This window comes from Thermothelomyces heterothallicus, assembly GCF_042370625.1.
Source record: "Thermothelomyces heterothallicus CBS 202.75 unplaced genomic scaffold P884_scaffold_1, whole genome shotgun sequence".
Classification (NCBI taxonomy): Eukaryota; Fungi; Ascomycota; class Sordariomycetes; order Sordariales; family Chaetomiaceae; genus Thermothelomyces; species Thermothelomyces heterothallicus.
Window position 1 is genome coordinate 1348062 of NW_027192562.1, and position 22368 is coordinate 1370429.

Here is a 22368-nt window from a genome sequence, read left to right on the forward strand (position 1 = left end):
CCCCCCTTCCTCTTCTTCCCGACTCGTGCGCAACGCAACAAGTTACGGAGCACTCAACGAACCATCGTCATTATCATTCATCATCATCATGACCCTCCAAAGTCCATCTTCAACGCGATGCTCGGCTCCCTGGTCCCCTCTCCTTCCCTCTTGACCCCGCCGGCGCCGCCCGCCGCCGCGGCGGCCTCCCTCCCGGCCCTGATGACCTCCTCCAGGAACCCCCTCTGCCCTTCGCCCATGGCCCCGACGACCGCGCGGAAGGCGGCCTGGTCGGCCGACGCGAGCTCCAGCAGCCGCCCGCTCGTCTCGCGGTACACCTCCTTCTGCTCGCCCCCGGCCCCCCCGGCGCCCTCGCTGAGCGCGCGCGCCAGCAGCGCCGGCAACACGAGCGCCATGGCCACGGGCGCGCGGTCCGACGGCACCGTGGCCACGTACGCCGTCAGCGCCGCCGCGACCTGGCCGCGCGCCCGCTCCGGGTCCTCGGGGTCCGTGTCGGTCACAAAGGCGATCAGACGCGGGAGGAGGTGGCGGGCGAGCGTCTGGTCGGCCGGCGTCGGGTTCGGTTGGAGGAGGAGGGTGCGGATACAGGACGCGGCTATCTTTGCCGTCTATTTGGTTGTTTTTTGTTTAGTTCGCAATGGCGCCAACGTGAGTGCTGAAAATGGGGTACAAGTGAATGGGGAAGAGTGCTGAATAGGAAGGGATGCTCGGGTGGCGGGGGAAGGGGAAGGGGAAGGGGAAGGGTGGTTTTTTCTTACCATGCGGTCCGTTAGGCAGTCCAAGAGTTCCTCGAGGAAGCGCGCCACCAGGGGCTCGCTCGCCGGTAGGTGGTTCTTGCCCGCGGTGAAGAGGACAGTAAGTGCCAGCAGGCAGTTCTTGACACAAGCCAGAGAGGTAGGAGCCTCGCGTTTCTGCGCGTGCAGGTAGATGGATAAGAACCGGCGCAGGCATCCTAGCAGCTGGATGTCTGTCTGCGACTCGCCGTCTTCCGAAGCCTGCCTGGAGTTGGACATGCTCGTAATAAACCGCTTGAGGGTCGGCAGGGACTGGGGCACAACCACCTCCTGGCACGAAGGCGTGGCGAGGATAGTGGCGAAGATGTGGATGATGCAGGCATAGAGGTCCGTCTTGATGATGGCGGGGAACACCCCGGCGGCATCGACCAGTGCGTTGAGCGACGTCTTGATGAGCAGGATCGCCTCCTCCGTCATCTGATGGCGGGTGGGCTGGGGGTTCTCGCTGAGGTTCGGCAGCAAGCCGGAGAGAACGAGGACGATGATGCGGGTGAGCTCAAACAGCTGCTCGATATCCTCCGATAGCTCGCCGTTGTCGGCTTCCTCGTGCTTCCTCGCCGCCGGGTGGGCCAAGCAGAGATCCCTCGCGATCTCGACAATGACACCCTGAACGTCAAGCCCTTCCGTAAGGACGAGGCGATCCAGAAGGTCCATGGTCTCGGAGAAGATGGCTTCGCGGTAGATTGCCTGACCGGACACGCTCGGGTGCAAGATCTTCTTCAGCGCGTTGAGGATCTCTAGAGTCTGCTCTTGGGTCGCTAGAGACTCGCTTTGCCCCGACTTGGTGGCCAGCGCCTCGAATGCGATGCCGAACAGCACGAAGAAGAAAGCAACCGGCTCGTCGCGGTAGTTGATGTCGAGCCCCCGCGAGGTGCCGTTGGCGTTGGGGCCAGTAACCTCCTTGCCGTCGAGCGCATCGAAGACGAAGTCGCTGTCCTGACCGATCAGGCTGGCGATGGCATCCACCAGCTTGAGCCAGGTGTCCTGGTAGAACTTGAGCTGCGTCTCTCTGTTGAGCGCCGCGTACACCGTGTCCAGGCTCCCAGAGAGCGACGGGGGTCCCAGTGTCATGGAAATATCCGGTTCGAAGCGCAGCCGGGCAAACTCCCGGAGAGATTCCAACCACAGCGGCGTCAGCGTGCCAATGTGCGGCTTGAGGACGTCCACCAGGTAACTCTGCTCCGAGCTGGCAACCTGGAGCTCAGCCCAGGCGCCGAATACGGCCATCTTGACCATGACCCGGGCATTCGAGCTCAGCCCCTTCAAGTCGCCGATGCCGGCATTCTCGTCTTCGGACCTAAAGTTCTCGAGCGAGCTCACCAGCGTCTTGAGTATCCGCCCCATCCTGTCGACATCCCTGACGATACCGGTAGCGATAAAGCCGGCGCAGACATGGACGGCCTCGGCGGCCAGCTCGGGCGAAGAGTCGGCCGCGAATGCGGGGGTGAGCGCCGAGCTGATCTGAGCCTGGTATTGCTCAAGCAGCATGGCCTCCTCGAAGTCGGGGTCGGGCACCTTGCCAAACATCTTGAGGACGGCGCCGATGATCTTCAAGCCCCAGATCCTCTGCTCAACGACCCCGGAGGTGGACGCCGAGAAGGCCATCTTGACGACGTCGGCGATCTTGCTCTGCAGCGCAGCCTGGGCCGCAGACTCTCCGTTCGTGGCAACGTCCTTAGCGACGAGGATGAAAATATCGTTCAGGCAGTCCATGGCAAAGGTCGTAACCTGCCACCTCAGAGGCTCGACGTCTGGACCGCTAAGCGCGTCCTTCTCATCTTTGGTAGCGCCCGGCGCCGCGGCGAATCCGGCCACCTCCTCATCTTGCAGGTCCAGGCCAGCGCCCGGTTTCGCGGTCTTGACCGTCTCCTTCCTCGTGTCTTTCGGTCTGGTCATCTTCAAGACATGTTGAAAGCGCGCCAGCCAGGCGGCCGTATTGGCAAGACACGTCTGCCGCATCCAGTTCCGGATGGTGTTGCGCATCCCGTCGTGGCTGGGATCCGAGTCGAGAACCAGCCAGAGCTGGTCTTCAAATCCCTTGTCTGCTGCCTCGATGACGTCGTACGGGTCCCGCTTCATGAGGTTGTGCAAGCCATCCACGGCAACGTCTCGGAGCGCGGTACTCTCCGAACCGAGATAGCCTTGCAGCGTCTTGACATACTCCGCAAAGTTTACGTAGCCGGGAGCGTACAGCGAAAGGTGCTCTAGGCAGACAAGGCTGGCTCTCTGCACCTCGAGATCCTCCTCCTGCTGGAAGTATCCGACAAGAGTAAGGATCAGCTCCCTTGACTTGGTAGAGTCCTGCAGGTCAGGACCGAGAACATTGATGAGCGAATCCACGCAGTGGGCGATGGCCGCAGACGTAGAAGACTCCACTTCGAGGTTCATCGAGGCAGGTAAAGCGACCTCCGGATTGTGTGTCTCGGAGAAGTAGAGGTTGGCCAACATTCCTAACGTCGCAGAAACGTAGTTTGCAAATCCGAGGCCGGAAGCGTCAGCCACCCGCGCGACCGCTTCCAGCGCCCAGTAGTGCACGGTGGGATGCGGATCGTTGCACAACGACAGCAGGATGTTGAGGACGGCCTTGAGGTGATAGCCGGCCGCCATACTTCCGATCTTGGCTTGGATGGTTCCGAGTGCCATTGCGCAGCCGGCTCTCGCACTAGGTTCTCGGTTGACGACAATGGTGTCGATGAGATACTTGATCTCCTGGTTTGTAAAAGCATTGCCGCATGTGCCACAGAGCCGAGCAACAGCCTCGTAGGCGATGCTCCGGAGGTACGGATCCCGATCCAGCACAAAATCACGAAGCAGCTCCTGGATGAGCTTTTCGACGGCCGCATTGGTCACGTCCCCCGGAGGCGACTTTGTCTCCTTTACTGCCACCCGCAAGATCAAGAGGAGAGCGGTGGCGACGTTGACGTTGATGGCAGCCTTGCGGCCGGGATCCCTCTGCAGCGATCCGGCAGCGATGAAGGTCGTGACCTGTTCCAGCACACTTTCTTGAACCTTTGGTGGTGTGAGCGGAAACACGAAAGCAAAGAGCTGGATGGCCATGTTGACCACCTCGGTCGCCGCAGGGTCAGGAAGAGCCGGGCCATCAGCGCTGCCGATATATAGGGCGGAGGCATCGTGCTCAAGGGTGCCGCAGACGGGTGAGACCAAGAGCCTGTCAATCTCCTCCTCCGGGCCCTCCCGGCCGGATGGAGTGCGGTCCATAGAGCTCTCGTGTTGTCCTGGAAGCGGCCGGACGTTGAAACCTCGGACGAGACCGGTGACGCCGAATCCGGAGTTGTCGCCGATATCCCAAACCGACTCGAACGTCGAGGCCGTATTTGCGATCGATGCGCTGAGCGAGCTCGGGGTGTAGTTATCCGGATCCGCAAAGAGGGAGATGGCTAAGGTGAGAAGGTTGGATTGTAAAAGCGCCTCGGTGCCGCCGGCCGGGCTAATGTTCACCAGCTTTGTGTAGCATTGCAGGACTCTCCGCTGTACCATGATCTCCAAATCTTGGAGTTGCAGAGACGGTGTTAGCCTCTCGCTGATGTCTTCCGCCGTCTTCTTCGACGGCAGCGTTTTCAGGAATGCTGTCGTGCTCTGCAGCATCGTCGCGATGCGTTTCGAGACATCGACTGTTAGGAGACGGCTGTTGAACTCCAGGAAGGCCAGGATCGAACTCAGCGCACACTCCCGGACGTGCGTCAGGAAGGAGGCGTTTAGATAATTCCGATGGATGGAGCTGTCCTTGGCCAGAACCTTGGGCAGCGCATTCTTCCACAGGAGAAGGAGCTGTGAGAGATGGATCTTGACGAAGTTTGGCCCCAGCGACATGAGCCCGCCGATCAGAGTCCATGCAACCTGGATCTGTGTGCTCGCCACGCGCAGCTCGGAACTGCCGCTCGACTTGAGCAGATTCGTCGACATTGTCAGCACCCGGCTATTGATGTCCACGGAGCCGTACAGCGGCCGCTGCGGACTCGCGCTGAGACCGGCGGCGAGCCCGTGCGACAACCCGAGACACCGCCGGGGTGAGCCCCGTCCGGTACCGAGAAGCCCCAGCTCCCTGCTGAGGCTGTTCATACACACCGAGAGACATGGCAAGAGCTGCTGCGGGCAGGCCAATAGGAATGTCTTCAGACACGCCGATGCGTACACCTGGACAGTGTAACTCGGGTGCTGCAGAACCTGAATGAGACCGTCGCGGCACGCTTCTGAGAAGCTACTGGCTGCCGAACCCAGGCTGTTGATAAGGGACGCGAGGGCGCTCAATGAAACAGCCAACGTTTGTTTTGCGGGCTCGGGCTTCTCCTTGAGAGCCTGCGGATAGTTCCTGATGATGTCGTTGAGCAGGGCCTTCGCCGCGTTGGTCTGGCCCGACTCTCCAAGGATCTTCTTTCCAACGACGTCCTGGATGATGATTTCGATCATGCGCCGAGAGATCAACAGACGGTACCGGTTGTTGGTTATGGTGCTATGCCCAAGAATCTCGACCGTCAAGTGCTCTACGATCCGCGTGTAGTTACTTTCTACCGTCTTCTCTCCGAGTTTCCGAAACATGTTGCCGTAGCAGACAGCGATCGCAGCCCTGGACCGGTTCGAGGTCGACATTCGGACATACTGCGTCGATAGGGTCTTGAGCATATCGAGCAGCGACAGGGCCAGAATCTGGGACTTCTTGGTCGGCGCTGGGCTCTCCGGACGCGGTGGAAGCTCGTCGTCGTCTTGCAGCGTGCCAATCTGCGCGGACTGTCGCTTGGCAGCCTTCGACTTGGTCCTTTTGACTAGCACCAAGGGTGCTTCGCCGACGGCAGATTCCGAGTAACCTCGAACAAGAGCCTCCGCGAAGCAGTCGGCCGCGGCCGAGCGTACGTTTGAGGAGGGAGAATCGAACGTCTTGAACATGGAAGACCGCAGGCTGTCAAAGTCGCTAGATGTCTGGAAGTAGGGCGTGCATTGCAGGAGCGAACGCAGACAGCGGCACGCAGTGATGATGACGAGTGACCCCTTGTCGCTTGTGGCATAGCTCCGGCCCTGCTTCCAGATATCCCTCGCGATGCTCTCGTCCAAGCTCCCGCCCAGCTTAGCCGCGATCTTGCCCAGAGCGGTGAACACGGAGGCCCGAAGACCGGCATTGCTCGAAGACGACTTGAGGAGTTTCAAGAGCACCGAGCAGGCCAGTTGGTGGAGGTTGATGGCACTGTCGCCCGCGGCGGCGTAGACCTCGCCGAGACACGCAACAGCGGCATGTTTTGTGCGTATCTCGCCCTCGTTCTTCGACTTCCCGCTCGAGATGATCCCGGATAGGTCGTTGACTGTCTCAAAAAGCAGCTTGCGGTCTCCCTTGCCAAAGATGTGTCCGAGACATTTCGCTAGCGTGTTGCGGATGACCCTCGTTGGAGGCGGGGTCGAGAGGTTGATGATCTTGAAGATCTCCTTCTTGAGGTAGAACTGCTGCGCTGTGCAGTCGTCAGGCGGGAGGCTGAGGACATGCTTGCTCAATGTCGATACGAAGCTCAGCAGAAGCAACTCCTGCTGCTCTGTGGGCAGCCCTTGGAGCTTGGCGACATCGAACTCGGGGTTCGAAGTTGCTGCTGCTGCTGCCGCCGCCGCCGCCGCTCCAATCGACGTGCGGGGGGTGTCGCCGTTGATGGTGCTGGGCTCGTCCGTGCCCGCGGTCGAGGCCATCGGGGGCTGGCTTCGCGAATGCGGTTCTTGTCGAAACTGGGCGTACGGAGCAGCGGTTGAAGAAGATGCAAGAGACGAAGCCGAAACCAAGAAGGAGCTTGGGGAAGTGCCTGGGCGGTCATGTCAGGGGGCGCCATCCCGCAATGGTGTCGTGGTGGGGCTTGTGGCAGGCCAATGACAGCGTTCTGGGGCCCCAATACACTACCGATCTGCAACCCCTGTCGGGCCCGCTGCAACAGTCCCCGGCCGGCAGCGCGAAAATCGATTCAAAGATCGGTCCGCAGCGGGAGCTTCCACTTACTACACGCTTCCACCTTGATTACCGTTAGCCTCCAGGCTTCGCCACCCCGTCTCGGGAGGAAGTCCGCGATCGCACGACGGAGTTTTTTTTTTTTTTTTTTTTTTCCACTTTCCGCACAGTACCAAGTACAATTCCTGGTTACTTTCTCGCTTATCTCACGTTCTGAATGTTCTAGATTCGGGCTATCATTTCTCCATCTGCTTCCTCCCTCCCCCCTCTCATGGCGTCCCTGTTCCGACCTCTCATCCAGTTATCTCGGCCGGCAAAACCATCGTCGATATGCGCACAATGCCGCCGCGCCTTCGTTTCCAGCCCAATCCTCCAGGCCGGGCACAACAAATGGAGCAAGATCCGCCACGACAAGGCGGCCAATGACATGAAGAAGAACGCGGCCCGCACACTCTTCTGCAAGAACATCACCTTGTACTCTAAACGTACGCCGCCCTCTCCTGTCTCGTCAGGGCCCTAGACAAGAGAAAAAGACTCACACCACCCCGGAAATGGCCAGTCTACGGCCCGGATCCCAACCTCAACCCCCAGCTAGCCAGCGCCATCACCGCGGCCAAGAAGGCCAGCGTGCCCAAAGACAAGATCGAAGCAGCCATTGCGCGCGGGCAGGGCAAGTCGTCGGGGGGCGAGGCACTCGAGTCCATCACGTTCGAAGCGATGATGCCCCCGTCCATTGCGCTGATCGTCGACCTCGAGACCGAGAGCAAGCTGCGGGCGCTCCAGGACCTCAACCAGATGGTCAAGAAGGCCAAGGGATCGCCGAGCTCGTCCAAGTTCTTCTTCTCGCGCCTCGGCCGGGTTGTGTTTGAGAAGAGCGAGAGCGGGCCGGACGTGGACCAAGTCATGGACGACGCCATCGAAGCGGGGGCGGAGGACCTCGAGCACGACGCGGACGGCAACATTGTCGTCTGGACGCAGCCGTCGGATACGATGCAAGTGTGCAAGTCGGTCGGATCCAAGTTTGGGCTCAAGATCCTGAGCTCGGATATCGTCTGGACGGCGAACGAGGACACCAAGACCAAGTTGGATGCCTCGGACGAGTTGGTCCATTTCACAGAGCTGCTGGAGGCCTTGAGGGAGTACCCCGATGTTCAGGCCGTGTACTCGAACGTGACCAAAGGAGCCATGAGCGACGAGCAATGGGCCAAGATCGAGGAGAACTTGGACACGTAGGGGTGACGAACGCAGAGACTAGACTTGTACCAGTAGTAGATGGAACATAAAAGCCCCCCAACCCATAGATGTGTTGCGATTGATATACAGCCCGTATGAACGTGCCGCCCGCTTTATGAATCGATCATGTCGAAAGACGAGGTGGCTCGATAGTAGAAACCCGAAAACGCCGTATTTTTCCCAATACCAACCCACCCCACTCCGTCTTCGCACCGTATCCTGTTGTACACTCGCCGGCTTCTACCTCACGAAGCCCCAGCCATTGCTCACCAGAAAGTTTTCCTACTCTTCCCCCTGCGGCTGCTGCTGCTGCTGCTGCTGCTGCCCCTGGTTCGGGTTCAGCGCCGCGGCTCGCGCCTCGGCCGCGAGCCTCTGCTCCCTCAGGTACAGCCTTCGCGCGCGTAACCTCTCCAGCTCGGCATGGATCTCATCGCGCTCGAGCGGCACCTTGTTGGTGTTCTCGGGCTTGGGCCAAAAGTCGGGGACCGAGAAGCGGCTGTCGAGATTCGTGCCGAAGTAGTACATGACCCCAATGGGGAACATGACGTACATGCCGAACTAAGGTAGACGGGAAAAGTCAGGCCAAGATGATACGATACGAGGGGAGAGATCGCAGTCGGGGGAGGGTGGGGGGAAAGGTCAGGTTTTGGGAGACGCAGAGCTTACCTTGAAGACTTCGAGGTTGAGCCCACCCATGATTCGGATTTTCGATGACACCTGGTTGTTGCGACGCGGGTCCGAGAGGGCGGAGGGGAGTGTTAGACGCAGGCTGTTCGTTCTCTGGAATTGGCCGTTCGGCCCCAAATTTCGCGAGCTAAGGTGGGGCGCCCCACTGAGAAGTCAGTGACACCTCGGTGAGAGCATGGAACCGGTAGGTCCAGCGCGCCGAGGCCACTGCAAGGTAGCCGTCCTTGCCACTGCGGCCCAAGCTCCGGCCATCAGGGTGGTCCAAGACGTTGGTTGCTTGGTCTCGCACAGGTTCCATTACTGCGTACGTACGTTGCTATCAGATTACCGCCCAAAAATAAGGAGAAGGAAAAAAAAAAAAAAAAAAAAACAGGTGCTACCTCCCCCTGACCCCTGGACAGCTTTTCGTTACTCTCCAGATAGCAAGACCTCGCCGCCCAATGACTCTAGACAGGGTATTCCAAACGCCGTCCTCCGCAAAATCCAAATCATCCAGGTTCAGGTGCTGCTCATACCGCCAGACCTCGCGAAACCTCAATCCCTCCAGCCCTTTATTCGGAAGATAAGGGTCCAACCACGTCGCAGACAGCGGCGCCACCAGGTATGTCCCATTCTTCTCTTTGAGATACTCCATGTTCCTCCTGTCCGCCGGAGTGTCGCAAGTTGCGAGCTGCTGTAGCTCCTCTAAAAGCGTCTCCCCTTTCATACCCATGACATCCCGCGTCCGCAAGACCTCGTTCTTCCCGTTCAGCAGCCAGATGGGCGGCATATATGTTTTCCACCACACCGCCTCGGTCGCGTCCGGCTGTTTGCTCATGAAAACCTGCGCCGGGACGATCCCTCCTTGGTGGTAGACCCCCATTAGCGTGCCGAAGATGACGTTGAAGACGATCCACGATGCCACCCAGGCGCGCATTGCCTTCTCGCTCCTCGGGAGGCGGACGGAAGAGAGGATAAGGGGAACAGTAGGGAGGAGAAACCGTGCCTCCTGGTGTTGCGATAAAGAGAGAACGGCAATGCCCGAGATCGCAGAGTACAGGCGTGATGAGCGCTTGGGCCGGGTGAAGAGGAGCACCGTCGCAGGCCCGAGGAGCTGTGGCAGGTTCACCAACAGGTGCTGATACCACGGGTGCAGTCCATGCTTCGCCAGGTTGGCCGGCGAGATGTTGTAACGGAGGTTGTTGAGAGGGGTAAGAACCGGGTTGCGGAGCAGATCGGACCAAGAAATCGAATGCGGACTGTAGAATGCCGTATCGAGCGTGATGGCGAGCGCGGTCGTGCAGATTCCAGCCGTGACGATCGCGACAAACGACAGAGGGCTGCGCTTCGTTAGCTGTGATCCCCACCTTTGGAGGGAAACCATGGCGTCGTACTTCTTCCAGTAGTATGGTAACAGCCGGAGGCCGGGTATCAGTAGGAAGGCCGGGAACGTGATCCTGTTGAAGACGCCGAAGACGGCGACAATCCCGAGGACGGTCGAGGCAAGAACCGAGCCGCGCTGCTGCGCCTTGTTAGCTCACCGTCGCCGCGTCCCATCCCGTTCCTGAACTTTGATATGCCTACCGGACTCGCGACAATGCGCTCAATAAGCACCAGACTCCAAGCCACAACCAACGTCTCTATCGAGTTGGAAAAGGTGTGCGTCTGAAACGTCCAGGTGACGTAGGACGATGCGACCAAGAGAACTGCCATGCGCCTCTGCCGTTGCGACGGGATAAGCTCGTGTAACGCCCAGTCCTCCAGTACGAAGCTGACAATGAACATCAACACCCGCAGCGTCCAGAAGACCGCGATGGGGGGGATCTCGCCGTCGTTTCCATTCCCAATCCACAGCCACCGGAGCAGGAGCATCGGGAGTCCGTAAACGGGCCATAGCGGGAATACGCTGCGAATTGGGTTGTCGCTTGTGAATTCCCAGGTGCGTCGGACAGGGTAACGGAAGATCTCTCCTGCATTATGGCACCATGTCAGCAATTGGTTCGCCAGTGCAGCAATTCGCGCGCGAGGTCCTGATGGAAGCGCACTGCGGGCAGCCGGTTCGAGGGCTGGTCACGGAGGCGTGTTCGTGCTCCTGCAAACAAGTTCCATCCACGGCCGGGCTGTCGCACAACACGCTGGCCGACGGGGTGTGTCACTCACCAGCGATGACCTCCGGGCCCTGGAAGTTCTCGTCGGGATGTAGGTAGCTCGGCGATAGCGCGAACCAGAGCCGGACCAAAACCAGAAAGAGGTATGTTCTTCGCCACATATTATCCTATTAGCCTCGGCGCGACCTCCTCGTCGCAGCTCCGAAGCATCCGGTCGAGGGGGGAGAGCAATGCGCAGCTCAGTCGCTTGCCGGCCTGGGAGCATCACCAGGAGCAGCAGTCGGGTAGAAAAGAGTCTGATGGTCGTCGATATCGAGAAAGGGAGGTCATGGTCGGGAAAACCGTGCTGTCGCGTGAAAAGCAAAGAAAGGACCGACGGGTGGTGGGAAATAAACGGCCCAGCGCAAATCTAAGGAAAGCTGCTTGGACAGGCCCGGCGACAGCCAGTGACGATGACGAGTTCCACGGTGCAGTGATGCCACCCCCTGTCAGTGACAGGGGTTTCAACTGCTGACAGCTTGCAATTGTGCCATCATTCCTAAACTCCGTTCCTGAGAATGGGATGACGGGGAGGTGCCCCAAAGGACCTACCCTACACGAAGCAGGGAAGCGCCCCGACGGACTCACCCCACCCCTACATCAGACGGGGCAGCATCTCTGGAAATGGTGGATTCCCAAAATACACCAGAAGACACCCTCCGGAATGGAGGGTACCCAGAAGATATCCTCGACTTCACGCCAAGACCACTTTCCCCGCCCTCCCCGATAGGAGGACACCTGGAAGGCGTTTACGACTTAGCACCAGAGCCACTCTACCACGAACCCGGGAAGGCCCCCCACCCTCCCTCGGTAAGATGCCCGTGGTGCGAAGAAGGACGCCCCGTGGATGAACGATGGCTCTAGGCCCCCAGCTGGAGGGTTTCCAGCACCAGTGAATTGCCGGAGTTTTTAATGAGACCTCGAGGAGCCCCCAAGTAAGGGACTATCCCATGGCCAACACCACAGATAGGAACTACGCAAGGGCCCCACGGTTCAGGAGGCACTCTTTTCTCTTGTACTTCGCTGCCCACTTCCTCTGCCGCCGACGCGAGGACGTCTCATAGCCGACTAAATTGGCTTTTAGGTAGACGCTAAATATATCCATCCATCCATCCGTTCCTGAGAATGGGATGATCCACAAAGCAAATAACTCTCCGCTCCTCTGTACGTTAGGGCAGAACACATACGTATTAGGAAATACTACACGCCTGACATCTGGAACGTACAAGTTCTTTAATCGTTGGGACCCTTAATACAGCTGCGCGCGTCCCCTCCGGTAAAGAGTGCTCTGTGTGCGAATGAAGTGGGTCGCTGTGATAACCCCGGCTGCTTGCAAGCAGCAACAAGCCATTCACCATTCTGGCATGACTCCATTTTGGTCTGGCTGTTGTTTTCAGACCATCAAACCCCCGGACCCCTGAACTAGCGGCCTGGGGTCAATTCTTCAGCATTCCAGAATACGCCCCCTCAAAGAGGGGCTGCCATTTCGGTGCGCATCAGGATCTCCCAGGATCGTCGAAGGGAAGCGCTCTAGGGAGGATTAACAACGCCGTTGAGCAATGCATAGGCTGCTTTACTTAGTTATCACGGAAAAGTTGAGATTGGTTCAGATTGACCCAGGTCACGAAGTACGGAGTCTTTGCTAGTCCTCGGTCATCAGCTCCGTGGCAGAAATCCCGCTGAAAACAATGATTTACCCTTGCTTCGTGGAAAGATACCTAGATGCCAACTGTGTAGGCACCTACCTTAGATACACGAAGTTTTTTACCTTCTGGACGTATTCCGTAATTTCAGCTGAGACTCAGGTTGGTTGCTGCATGATGGCGTCGCGATCATTTACTCTACAGGCAACCACAGTAGTGGGCTCGTGCGCATCAGCCTTCGAGTGCCCAACAAGGGCCAGTGGCGGCGCTGCTGCCTCGCCAAGTGGAGAGAGCACAGAGTCGGCAGCGGCGAAAGACGACCACAATCGCCCGTCCCTTCCTCAACGACATCTCTTCGCTCATAAAGTTCTGGTCATCGCCTAGCCGGTCTCTAGAGCCTACAGGGTTTAGGAAAGGTGCGTTGCTAACCTATTTAACCATGCCCCCTCCCTTTTGCGTTTCCTTTTGCATTCTACATTCCGCATTCTGGCTGCAACCTATCAAAACCGATCGCAACCAACAGCCGCGCTAACTCGGGATACATCAGCAGCTGACTTCCACCGACCACCTCCCGTCATCCTCCGCATTCTTCAACACATCGACAGACGTATACCTCACGACGCAAAATGTCTGCCGACAAGTCAGTCCAAAAGGTGATCCTCGCCAGCAATGAGGGCTCGCACATCGAAGTCGGTACGTTAATCGGAGTCGCCCCGCATCTTGACTGCCCCGCCTAACCACGTTCTTGCCACAGATCGTGTGGTCGCTGAGCGGTCCATGCTCATCAAGAACTTGATCGATGACTTGGGAGATGAGGCTATCGCCAACAGTCCAATCCCGATCCCCAACGTGAACGACCCAGTGCTGCGCAAGGTTGTTGAGTGGTGCGAGCACCACCGCAACGACGCCGTTCAGTCGGCCGACGACGAGAATGACAACCGCAAAAAGACTACTGACATCGACGAGTGGGACCAGAAGTTCATGCAGGTGGACCAGGAGATGCTGTTCGAGATCATCCTGGTGAGTACTCATATCCAGGACGCTCGCGTAACCGGAGGCCCATGGCTGACTCCTCGTGCAGGCTGCCAACTACCTTGATATCAAGGCCTTGCTTGATGTTGGTTGCAAGACCGTGGCAAACATGATCAAGGGCAAGTCGCCAGAGGAGATCCGCAAGACATTCAACATCACGAACGACTTCACCCCCGAAGAGGAGGAGCAGATCCGCAGGGAGAACGAATGGGCCGAGGACCGTTAAATTGGTTGCTCTGAGCCTGTAAAAGGAAGTCGCCCAATTCTTGCGCCCCATCCTTCGGGACTCGCACATAGCGGACATCAGCTCGAAGCTGCCACGCGTCCAACACAGGTCCTTATTTGGTATTCCCAGAGGCGTTTCGGTTACGTTGACTGGTTTACTTCGGTATTTCGTAGCTTGAGAACAGGTTGCAGGGGCTGCTGCACATGATTTCTATTGCAGACAGCCCCGGCCTTTTGAAGAGAGGCAGTGCACATGAGGCAATGACCGGGCCGTTTTTTATGATCCTCCTATCGCGAGGTTTTCTCACTTAGAAAAAGGCTATGACCGAATAGACGTTGCCAAGATTCCCGGCCTTCAGCCATGTCGTTTGCTCTTACTGAAGGAGAGATGGCGGGCGTTGCGAACAAGATTTCAAGCCGGTGGCTTTTGAAATGACTCATGGATTCGTCCCCATCACACCTTGCGACCGTCAAACATGTCAAGTGCCTGGAACGTCGTGCTGCATAATCTTACGACTTGAGTTTTATCAGACAGCGGCCATCGGAGGAATATGTATTGCGTAGAAAGAAGGTATTTCGTAGAAGGCAAAGGGCCGAACTTGCCTGGAAGCGCAGACTCTCAGCATGTTCATGCAAGCTTGTGATCGATTACGGCGACCATCTCGTTCCTTGGGACGCAGATGTTGAAAGCGGGAAAGTCGTCACGTTCAAGGCATCAAATGCCAGTTCTCATTCCCCTTTTCCCCTTGACCCTTAAAATGCCATGGCATACTCCGTTAGAAAACGAGTTTCCCCAGTAAGTTCCCAGTCGAGTTAGAAAAGCAAAAATCCCAAAGCGCTAAAACTTGGCTCGACAAAGAGCAACCCGGACACTCTAATGCCTGCATCCTTCCTTGCTCCCGTGCCCAGCTTCCCCGTTCGTAATCGCCCCCCTACTTGATATTGTCATGGCTCAACCTCTATCCCTCGTGACGGCGATCGGCCTGGCTGAGGGCTAAGAAGAAAAACCGTCGGCTGGGTGGGCTGGGCAGAAAGTTTTTGCCGGCAGCCATGTGGGAAGTGACAGCAGCAGCCGTGGGGAGAGTCGAAAATTGTTTGTTGGGGTCGAACGAGGAAATAAGAGGGATGGCATTTAGAGGCCGAGGCGGGTCTTGCGCCAGTGCCTCCGCTTGGCGTTGTACCTGTTGACGCAACATGTTAACGTTCTATCGCCAGGCAGAGTGTTTGTCTTGGTGGTCGCGGGCAGTCAAGGTCGCGCAGCTCCTCGTTCGTCGGGGTATTCGTACCTAATGGTGTTGCCGGTGCGGAGCCGAATCCATTGCGGGATGGGCCGGTTCTGCTTCTGGGCCTTGGCCAGCTTCTGCTTGACACGGAACGTCTTGTGGCTCTGTATGAAGAATCGCGCACGTTAGCCTCTTCAAAACCTCCATTTCGACCTTTGAATACCCCTCCTCCGGTCCTGGGGTGTTTCTCCGCCAGATCTCGAAAATCCAAGAATGACATAATTAAGCCTCATAACCGTGCAGGACTGGAAATACGTACCGGCATTTTGACGGTGTTGTCGAGTTTTCCGAGGCGATGTCGATGTCGAGATGTTCCTCAGGTGGGTGGGATTCGAATATTTGGTGTGGGCTTCAGAATTTCCCGCGCGCTAGGGCCGGAAATCGAGTTGTGGCTGGGTCACGTGCTTCCCACTTCCTGTGGCTGATTTCTCGGTTGGATTGAGGCGGAACTCAGGCCTTGAACGATGGCATGCGCCTGGCATGCCAATTCGTTAAACGCCGATCAGGGCGCGACCGTGCATCCTTGATTTCCAAGACCAGGTCCCTGACCAGCGAGAGGCCTCTCGGATCAACAAATAAAGTTGCATGAACCTCGAGAACAGAGAATTTCGGCTAACTCCACAACTGGCCACATCCAGAGGTGCTTATTCAACAAGATACCAGTTTTTTTTTCTCCATTTCTGACGCCTTCGTGATATCTGCGCCTATTCGCCAACCCAACTGGTTTCCATTTCGACTTTTCCGCACCCCGTTGTCAATCGGGTAGTTCGCGGATCAAGTCTGCTCCACGCGATTTGCAAACCTAACCTCCTCCCTACCCGCGACTTCCAGGGTGCTTCGAACACCACGACATCAAGATGGGTCAGACAGTTTCGTGGTTGTCTAGCTGGGTTTGGGCAAAGAAGGAGATTAGAATTCTGATTCTGGGCCTGGTTCGCCTTCCCCCCTGATGATGCCTCAACCGGTCGCGTACTGAACAGGCGCGCTCCACAGGATAACGCAGGCAAAACGACGCTCCTATACAGACTGAAGGTGTGTCTCCAATGTTTGATGGCAACGAGTCCGAATCACTCACAGACCGTACAGATCGGCGAGGTGGTTACAACGATACCCACGATCGGGTTCAATGTCGAGTCGGTGACATACGGGAAACTCAACTTCAACGTCTGGGACCTGGGCGGACAAACAAGTATTAGGCCGTACTGGCGGTGCTACTATGCCAACACGGCTGCTGTCATCTTCGTGGTCGACTCCACCGATATCGAGCGTCTGCAAACGGCCGCCGACGAACTTGCAGCAATGTTGAACGAGGATGAGCTCAAGGACGCTGCCCTGCTAGTTTTTGCCAACAAACAGGATCAACCAGGGGCAAAAGGAGCAGCCGACATCTCTCAAGCCCTCCGGCTTGGCGAACTTAGAGACAGAAACTGGAGCATCATGGCATGCAGTGCGGTGGAGGGATCGGGTATCAAGGAGGGAATGGACTGGTTATCGGTAAGTCTTGGGCTCCGACGCTTCATTGAGATTGTTACCTAACGGGATGCAGCAAACCGTTTCACAGGATTAAGAGAAGGCCCGGGTTTGAATACACCGAACACGGCTATTTTGGTAAATGACACGTATACATCTCATATTATTCCGGCCACTTGGATATTGGACAAGGTGGTTGGCCTTGCGGCGTTTGGGGGGGGGAGCTGCCCAGGCTCATGGACGACATATTATGCGACGGCGTATGCTGCATCAGAAGGGGTGGGACAGCGTTTCGTTAGATGGATACATGACTTACAACTTTTAATACAAGGGATGCCAGGCTCCGAAGGGCCGGCGTTCCTGTTCATTGTTTCGGCTCAGGACTTTGTAATTACCCTCGATAACCCACCTCCGGCGGTGACTACTGCGTGCATGTGTAAGAGCAGTTTAGCAAGACGCCCGAAGTGCCCGCCTATTACGACGATGCGATCCGTCTTGATATGCCGTCGTGAAGTTCGGCAACCAACGCGGACTTCAATGCAAATGGAACAAGCTTCTAGCCGCCGTAAGAGTTCTAGACAGGACTATCATCTGCTTAGTCATGACCCTCGAGTACCGGAAGGTCCAGCGAGATACATCAGGCTGGAACTATTAGGTGCCGTCTATCGAGGAAAGACGAGTTGGAGTGGAGAAGAAAAACAAGAAGAGGGTATCTATCATACCAGCCTAGCCTCTCGCCTCACTTTGGGCCCAATATTCAAATAGCAGCACATACAAAAGGATCTGACAATTCCAAAAACCTGGAGGCGCGTTTTGGAGACGATGTCTGAGCCGAAGTAAATCAACGCAAGAGTAAACCAACGCTTCACGTTCTAGATTAAGAGATATATAATGACTGGTGTGGAGGACCAAGATTAAGAATCATGATCTGCATAACGTAAGTCATTCTAGAGAATTCATGCAAGCCCATATCGTCGAAGGCCGAGATGGGTTGTGTAGCACTAAAACAGAGATATTCCAGGGTGGTTTACAGTTACACAGCGTAGCAAGGCATAACATGGAGGGTCCGTCGCACCCTTCTTCAGCAGCAATGAAACCGCGAATCTGGATTACCGTCAGCAAAAGAAGAAGAAGAAGAAGAAAGAATAAGAATGTAAGATTCCTAAGTAGAGGAACCAAAACGATTTTCGCCTTGACCAAAGAATCCATCAACTCAGGACAGCGGTGTGATTCGCGAGGTGATGGGCGGCGGGTAAGGTACCCGACCCCCACTCGCTCACACAAACGCCAAACAAGGATCGGAGCGAAGTCCCTGGCCTAACTATCCTGCTGTACTAATCCTACAAATCCCGAGCAAAGTTCTCACCTTGCCTTATTCCTTGCATACGCCTTGAGTATTTTATCGGCCTCCTCTTGGCAATGACGCCAGAGGACGCGGATGCACATGTGCATACTCAGCAGATGACACTTCTTCAGGTTTGGCAGAGCTGTCAATATAGGATTAGCCTCTTGATTTCCTCGAGGTGCCGGAAGTGAGCACCAGGCTACTTTTCCCTACTCGCCAACCTCAGGCGCGAGAGAGCAAATCATGCATCAACCGCGGCTACAGGAATCATGTCGTTCTTCCCCGGAACTACTCGGTGTCTGGATTGGTGCGCTATTTGGATACATGAGTCTTGGATTTCAAAAGACGGTGATAGTTGGCGTCTGGTACAAACACCCGCCTGTGAGCGTATAGGACCAAGGTCGGCTCTCGCTTTCTAGTAATGTTCATTGGGATTCAACAGGATGCGCTGTTGTTCTCGACAAGGGGTTGTAACCACAAGCCAGAAAGGATATGCATTTATCGAGTGCGGCCCTGCCACAACCCCGCCTAAAATCGTTGTTCCGGGAGAGTGGGTCTTGAGCCTAACCATCAGTGCCCCGCGATTCTGGCGTCTGAGTCAACATTTCTCGGAATCAGGTTAGAGCAGCGCAGTCACGTCCAGCAGTATGGCTCCGTCAAGCACCAATCCCACGGGGGACCTCACCTCGGAGGTCCTCCATGCGCTGTCTAAGTCTGATCCGATCTCGTCCACCGAGGCCTTCCCTGGTGTCCCCTTTGAATCGATCAAAGCTGCCCTCGACCGTCTCGCTTCCCGTTCCATGGTTACGTACGAGCAGGTTGAGCGCGAGGAAGCTCTCTTGGAGCCCGAGGCCGAAATTATTGTCAGCCATGGCAGCCATGAGGCCCGTGTCTTTGAGGCGGTGCGCCAGGCTATCGACGGCCTTTCGATCCAAGACCTCGAGAACAAGATTGGCGACAAGACGGTGACCAAGGTTGGTCAGGGCAAGGCCTTCAAGGAGAAGTGGATCAAGAAGGACGGCGCGAAGCTTGTGGCATTGGTGTGTAATTTCCTCCTATCAATCTGAAATTTCCGAGTGCTTACAATTCTGGCAGGTCGACTCGATCAGTGATGTGACGCGGGATCAGCTCAAGGTGATTCAGGAGACGCGGACGCACGACGCCAAGATCCTTGCCGATTTGAAGAAGCGCAAGCTTCTGAAGATGCAAAAGGTCATTTCTTTCCGGATAAGCAAGGGGCCCAAGTTTGCACTCGAGATGGTCAAGGAGGAGACGGACCTCACGGCCGAGATGCTCGCATCCGGCGCTTGGAAAACGGCTACCTTCAAGCCGTACAACTTCAACGCCTTGGGTGCGGATCAACATGCTGGTGCCCTACACCCTCTGAACAAGGTTCGGCAGGAGTTCAGGTATGCTCCTCCCACTTTCTCTTCCGAGAACCTGGATCAATCGAACATGTGTTTTTGTTGACACCTACCCCACAGGCAGATCTTCTTCGAGATGGGTTTCGAGGAAATGCCCACAAATCAGTTTGTTGAGTCTGGTTTCTGGGTGAGTGTGGTTGCGGTTGGATGTCTCAGGACAGATTGCTGACCCAAAAGACATACAGAATTTCGATGCCCTCTTCGTGCCTCAGGTACGCTTCTCAAGTGCTTAATTGCGCTCCAAATGGTCGTTCTAACATCATCAAGCAACATCCTGCGCGCGACCTCCAAGACACTTTCTACGTATCAGACCCGGTAAAGGCCGGAAGGCCTGCACCAGCGTCGGCAGACGATAAGCACGACTACGAGGCATACTTCCAGAACGTGCGAGAAGTTCACGAGAATGGGAAGTATGGCTCGATTGGGTACAGGTACCCCTGGTCTGAAGATGAGTCGCTTAGGTCCGTCACATCTTCCATTGCTTGGTAACCTCGACTAAATCAGTGCCAGACTGGTCCTGCGAACACACACGACTTCTGTATCGGCCGCCATGCTGCACAAGCTGGCTGGACAGCGGAAGGATGGGCGAGTACCGCCAGCCCGGTACTTCTCTATCGACAGAGTCTTCAGGTAACAACACACTCGGCCACTGTCGGAGCCCCTACCCAGTCACTGACACTTGTCCAGAAACGAGACTTTGGACGCCACTCATCTATGCGAGTTCCACCAAGTGGAAGGCGTCATCGCCGACTATGGGTTGACTCTGGGCGGTCTGATGGAATTCATGAAGATTTTCTTCGGAGCGATGGGTGTGACTGACCTGCGCTTCAAGCCGGCGTGAGTGCTTCAGCCCACTAGCCGGGAGATACAGTTGCTGACTCCGTATTGCAGCTACAACCCCTACACAGAGCCGAGCATGGAGATTTTCTCACACCACAAGGGGCTGAACAAGCTCATCGAAATTGGAAACTCGGGTATCTTCAGGCCCGAAATGCTGGAGGTATGTCTTTCGGATTACCAGATCTCCTCAATGAAGATTGAGACTGGAGGTCGCTAACACGTGCCCCAGGCCATGGGTCTGCCGAAAGACATGAGGGTCTTCGGTTTCGGTTTGAGCCTGGAGAGGCCAACCATGATTAAATACGGCATCTCGAACATTCGCGAGTTGCTCGGCCACGGAGTTGATCTCAACTTCATCCAGAAGAATCCAGCGGTACGATTGGACAAGGACTAGAGTAGACGGAGGACATCGTAAGAGAGTGCATTTTTTTGAGAATACCACATACCTTACATATCCCCGGAACAGCCGCGTTGTGCAAAGCCGAAGGCCGCAAGAGCGACCGATTGTGGCTGTGCGGAGATGTGACGTTCTCGGAGGAGCAAGGCCAAGCCTCGGCCTTCGGCGCTGGAGAAGACCGCGGCATTCCCGGTCACAGAATGCTACCCTCCGGCAACCATATCCGGTCCTGCGGTGAAGAGTCATCATCCTCGGGCACGGATCGTTGTCGCCTTTTCCCCCATTTGCGAACCACATTCCCCACAGAGTGGTTCGCATCAAACTTGGTCATACCAGCAGACGTAAGCTAGCGGCGCCGTAACCCGACTAATCAAGGACCCGGAAGGCTATGCAGCCCTATAGGGTCACAGAGCCGACCGCTGCCATCCCCGCAGCGATGGAACGTCTTGCACCGGAGTCGATTGGCGCTTGAAGCGCTCCTTTGCTCGACACCTACACGTGGACAGCCAGAGGTGGCCCGGGTGGGCCGTATCTGTGCCATTAGTTGGCAAAAGGAAAGCCACATTGGAGTTTGCCCAGAAATGCCCAGAATTGCCCAGGATAGAAGAATGTGAGAAAGCGGTTTTTCCACGGAGAAGGCAGCCATCTTGGGCGTGTGACTGACTTCCGCTCGCATAGGTCCGGCCGGCTGTGTCACGGACATACAGAAGGTAGCTCGGTACGATAGGTGTTCGTAATCCCTATATTGTCCTAGGTAGGACTTGGCATACTGTGGTCCTGATGCCCTATCCAGTTCTTAATATGAGCCTTCCGGCCTCATAACCCCTTGTTCTTGCTTGCCCTTTCACAAACACCCTGCTTCTGATTTTGTGGCATCCCTCCATTCCAGGCACACACAACCTCACACACACTCTCCCGCATTTGTAGTCCACCAAGAGTCGCGTTGGCGGTGGCAGTGCAAACCATCTCATCCAACCGGCGCCTGGAATCACCCACCGCCAGATCCTTAGCACGAATAGCACGAAACGGTACCTGGATCTGGTATCAACAGTCGCGTCAGCCTTTCCCTGTTCCCTGAGCGAACTCCGGGCAGCCCGCCTTGTCCTATGCCGATGGGTGATACCTCCTACGTCCCTTCTTCCACCTCGCAGGGGTCTGGGCCCGTCAGGGCCGCTACACACACCGTTGAGAGGGCGCCCCAGTCCGCTACCAATTCGGTAAGTACTGTACCCCGTAAATGCCCAGGCATTTTCTCATCTCTATGCCGATGCGAAGAACCGCGACGCTAACGTATCCCTCCCTTTCAAGTCATCCGGGGCTTTCGCCGGCAGTGGCGCCTACTGCGACTCGACCACCTCGACCTCGTCAACCGCTTCTCCTTTGCTCTGGGAGCATAAGGACGCGACCGAGCCCGCGCCGGCTTCCTTGACCGAGGCCACGCCGAAGAGGGAGTCCTTCGGGAAGGTCAACGCCTACAGCTACTGCGGCAGACACTCAAAGGAGTTCTTGTTTGGCGGCAAGGGCTTTCATGACCTGTGGAGGGCTGTCAGAAAGAAGTAAACCCACCCCGGCCCTGTCTGAGCAAGACTGGGATGGGAGGGTGTTGACGCGCGTGGGTGTCCTTGACGATGTTTTGCTGCTTTTTATTCGAGTCGTCCATGACGTGGACGTGATGGAGCGCTGCAGGGCAGCGGCTGGAATGTGGCCGTGTTCGTATTGATACCCATTTGATACCCATCGGAGCAACGCTCCTTGAAATGGCATGGTCAGGTCAGGTTTGAAAACGGGACCGGGATCTGCAATGTTTTGGACGCGATCACCGCTTCAGGTTCGCAGAATGCCATCCTTTGAGTTGGAAAGGTTAGGTAGCCTAATGTTGAATTGAGCATCGTTGCACACACACCCCGGCTGGTGATGAACATGTTGAGTTGGAA

At 56.5% G+C, this 22368-nt stretch overlaps 9 protein-coding genes across 9 annotated transcripts; 5 read left to right on the top strand and 4 right to left on the bottom strand.

Moving 5' to 3' along the window:
* Nucleotides 1–86: 86 nt before the first annotated feature.
* On the bottom strand, nucleotides 87–6479 carry P884DRAFT_295821 (armadillo-type protein; the record flags this gene model as incomplete). The annotated part of the gene is made up of 2 exons (XM_069444359.1): nucleotides 87–608; nucleotides 759–6479. The coding sequence occupies 2 exons, from the start codon at nucleotides 6477–6479 to the stop codon at nucleotides 87–89; spliced, it is 6243 nt and encodes a 2080-aa protein (XP_069301702.1).
* A 408-nt stretch (nucleotides 6480–6887) lies between these two features.
* P884DRAFT_288725 (transcriptional regulator TACO1-like protein) lies at nucleotides 6888–8018 on the top strand. The gene is made up of 2 exons (XM_069443968.1): nucleotides 6888–7214; nucleotides 7289–8018. The coding sequence occupies exons 1-2, from the start codon at nucleotides 7001–7003 to the stop codon at nucleotides 7960–7962; spliced, it is 888 nt and encodes a 295-aa protein (XP_069301703.1). The 5' UTR covers nucleotides 6888–7000; the 3' UTR covers nucleotides 7963–8018.
* A 259-nt stretch (nucleotides 8019–8277) lies between these two features.
* On the bottom strand, nucleotides 8278–8658 carry P884DRAFT_159559 (uncharacterized protein; the record flags this gene model as incomplete). Its single annotated transcript, XM_069437264.1, has 2 exons — nucleotides 8278–8520; nucleotides 8629–8658. Coding segments are annotated over 2 exons (273 nt in total), but the record flags the coding sequence as incomplete, so codon positions are not given.
* A 267-nt stretch (nucleotides 8659–8925) lies between these two features.
* P884DRAFT_253488 (glycosyltransferase family 22 protein) lies at nucleotides 8926–11337 on the bottom strand. Its single transcript, XM_069440800.1, has 4 exons — nucleotides 10789–11337; nucleotides 10213–10598; nucleotides 10023–10150; nucleotides 8926–9968 (listed from the first exon to the last, which is right to left on the bottom strand). The coding sequence occupies exons 1-4, from the start codon at nucleotides 10895–10897 to the stop codon at nucleotides 9026–9028; spliced, it is 1566 nt and encodes a 521-aa protein (XP_069301705.1). The 5' UTR covers nucleotides 10898–11337; the 3' UTR covers nucleotides 8926–9025.
* Nucleotides 11338–12639: 1302 nt separating this feature from the next.
* On the top strand, nucleotides 12640–14165 carry P884DRAFT_281749 (Skp1 family, dimerization domain-containing protein). The gene is made up of 4 exons (XM_069443564.1): nucleotides 12640–12834; nucleotides 12969–13111; nucleotides 13173–13438; nucleotides 13500–14165. Exons 2-4 carry the CDS (start codon nucleotides 13045–13047, stop codon nucleotides 13674–13676), a joined length of 510 nt encoding a protein of 169 aa, XP_069301706.1. The 5' UTR covers nucleotides 12640–12834; nucleotides 12969–13044; the 3' UTR covers nucleotides 13677–14165.
* A 642-nt stretch (nucleotides 14166–14807) lies between these two features.
* P884DRAFT_295825 (60S ribosomal protein eL39) lies at nucleotides 14808–15223 on the bottom strand (the record flags this gene model as incomplete). Its single annotated transcript, XM_069444360.1, has 3 exons — nucleotides 14808–14856; nucleotides 14962–15062; nucleotides 15218–15223. 3 exons carry the CDS (start codon nucleotides 15221–15223, stop codon nucleotides 14808–14810), a joined length of 156 nt encoding a protein of 51 aa, XP_069301707.1.
* Nucleotides 15224–15471: 248 nt separating this feature from the next.
* P884DRAFT_214691 (ADP-ribosylation factor family-domain-containing protein) lies at nucleotides 15472–16994 on the top strand. Its single transcript, XM_069439239.1, has 4 exons — nucleotides 15472–15890; nucleotides 15952–15990; nucleotides 16045–16452; nucleotides 16505–16994. The coding sequence occupies exons 1-4, from the start codon at nucleotides 15816–15818 to the stop codon at nucleotides 16523–16525; spliced, it is 543 nt and encodes a 180-aa protein (XP_069301708.1). The 5' UTR covers nucleotides 15472–15815; the 3' UTR covers nucleotides 16526–16994.
* Nucleotides 16995–18382: 1388 nt separating this feature from the next.
* Nucleotides 18383–20668, top strand: P884DRAFT_214696 (tRNA synthetases class II core domain (F)-domain-containing protein). Its single transcript, XM_069439240.1, has 9 exons — nucleotides 18383–18813; nucleotides 18869–19182; nucleotides 19258–19324; nucleotides 19383–19409; nucleotides 19465–19658; nucleotides 19708–19827; nucleotides 19885–20034; nucleotides 20089–20197; nucleotides 20267–20668. Exons 1-9 carry the CDS (start codon nucleotides 18421–18423, stop codon nucleotides 20429–20431), a joined length of 1539 nt encoding a protein of 512 aa, XP_069301709.1. The 5' UTR covers nucleotides 18383–18420; the 3' UTR covers nucleotides 20432–20668.
* An 878-nt stretch (nucleotides 20669–21546) lies between these two features.
* Nucleotides 21547–22320, top strand: P884DRAFT_234300 (uncharacterized protein; the record flags this gene model as incomplete). The annotated part of the gene is made up of 2 exons (XM_069439907.1): nucleotides 21547–21651; nucleotides 21743–22320. 2 exons carry the CDS (start codon nucleotides 21547–21549, stop codon nucleotides 21992–21994), a joined length of 357 nt encoding a protein of 118 aa, XP_069301710.1. The 3' UTR covers nucleotides 21995–22320.
* Between the last annotated feature and the right edge of the window lie 48 nt (nucleotides 22321–22368).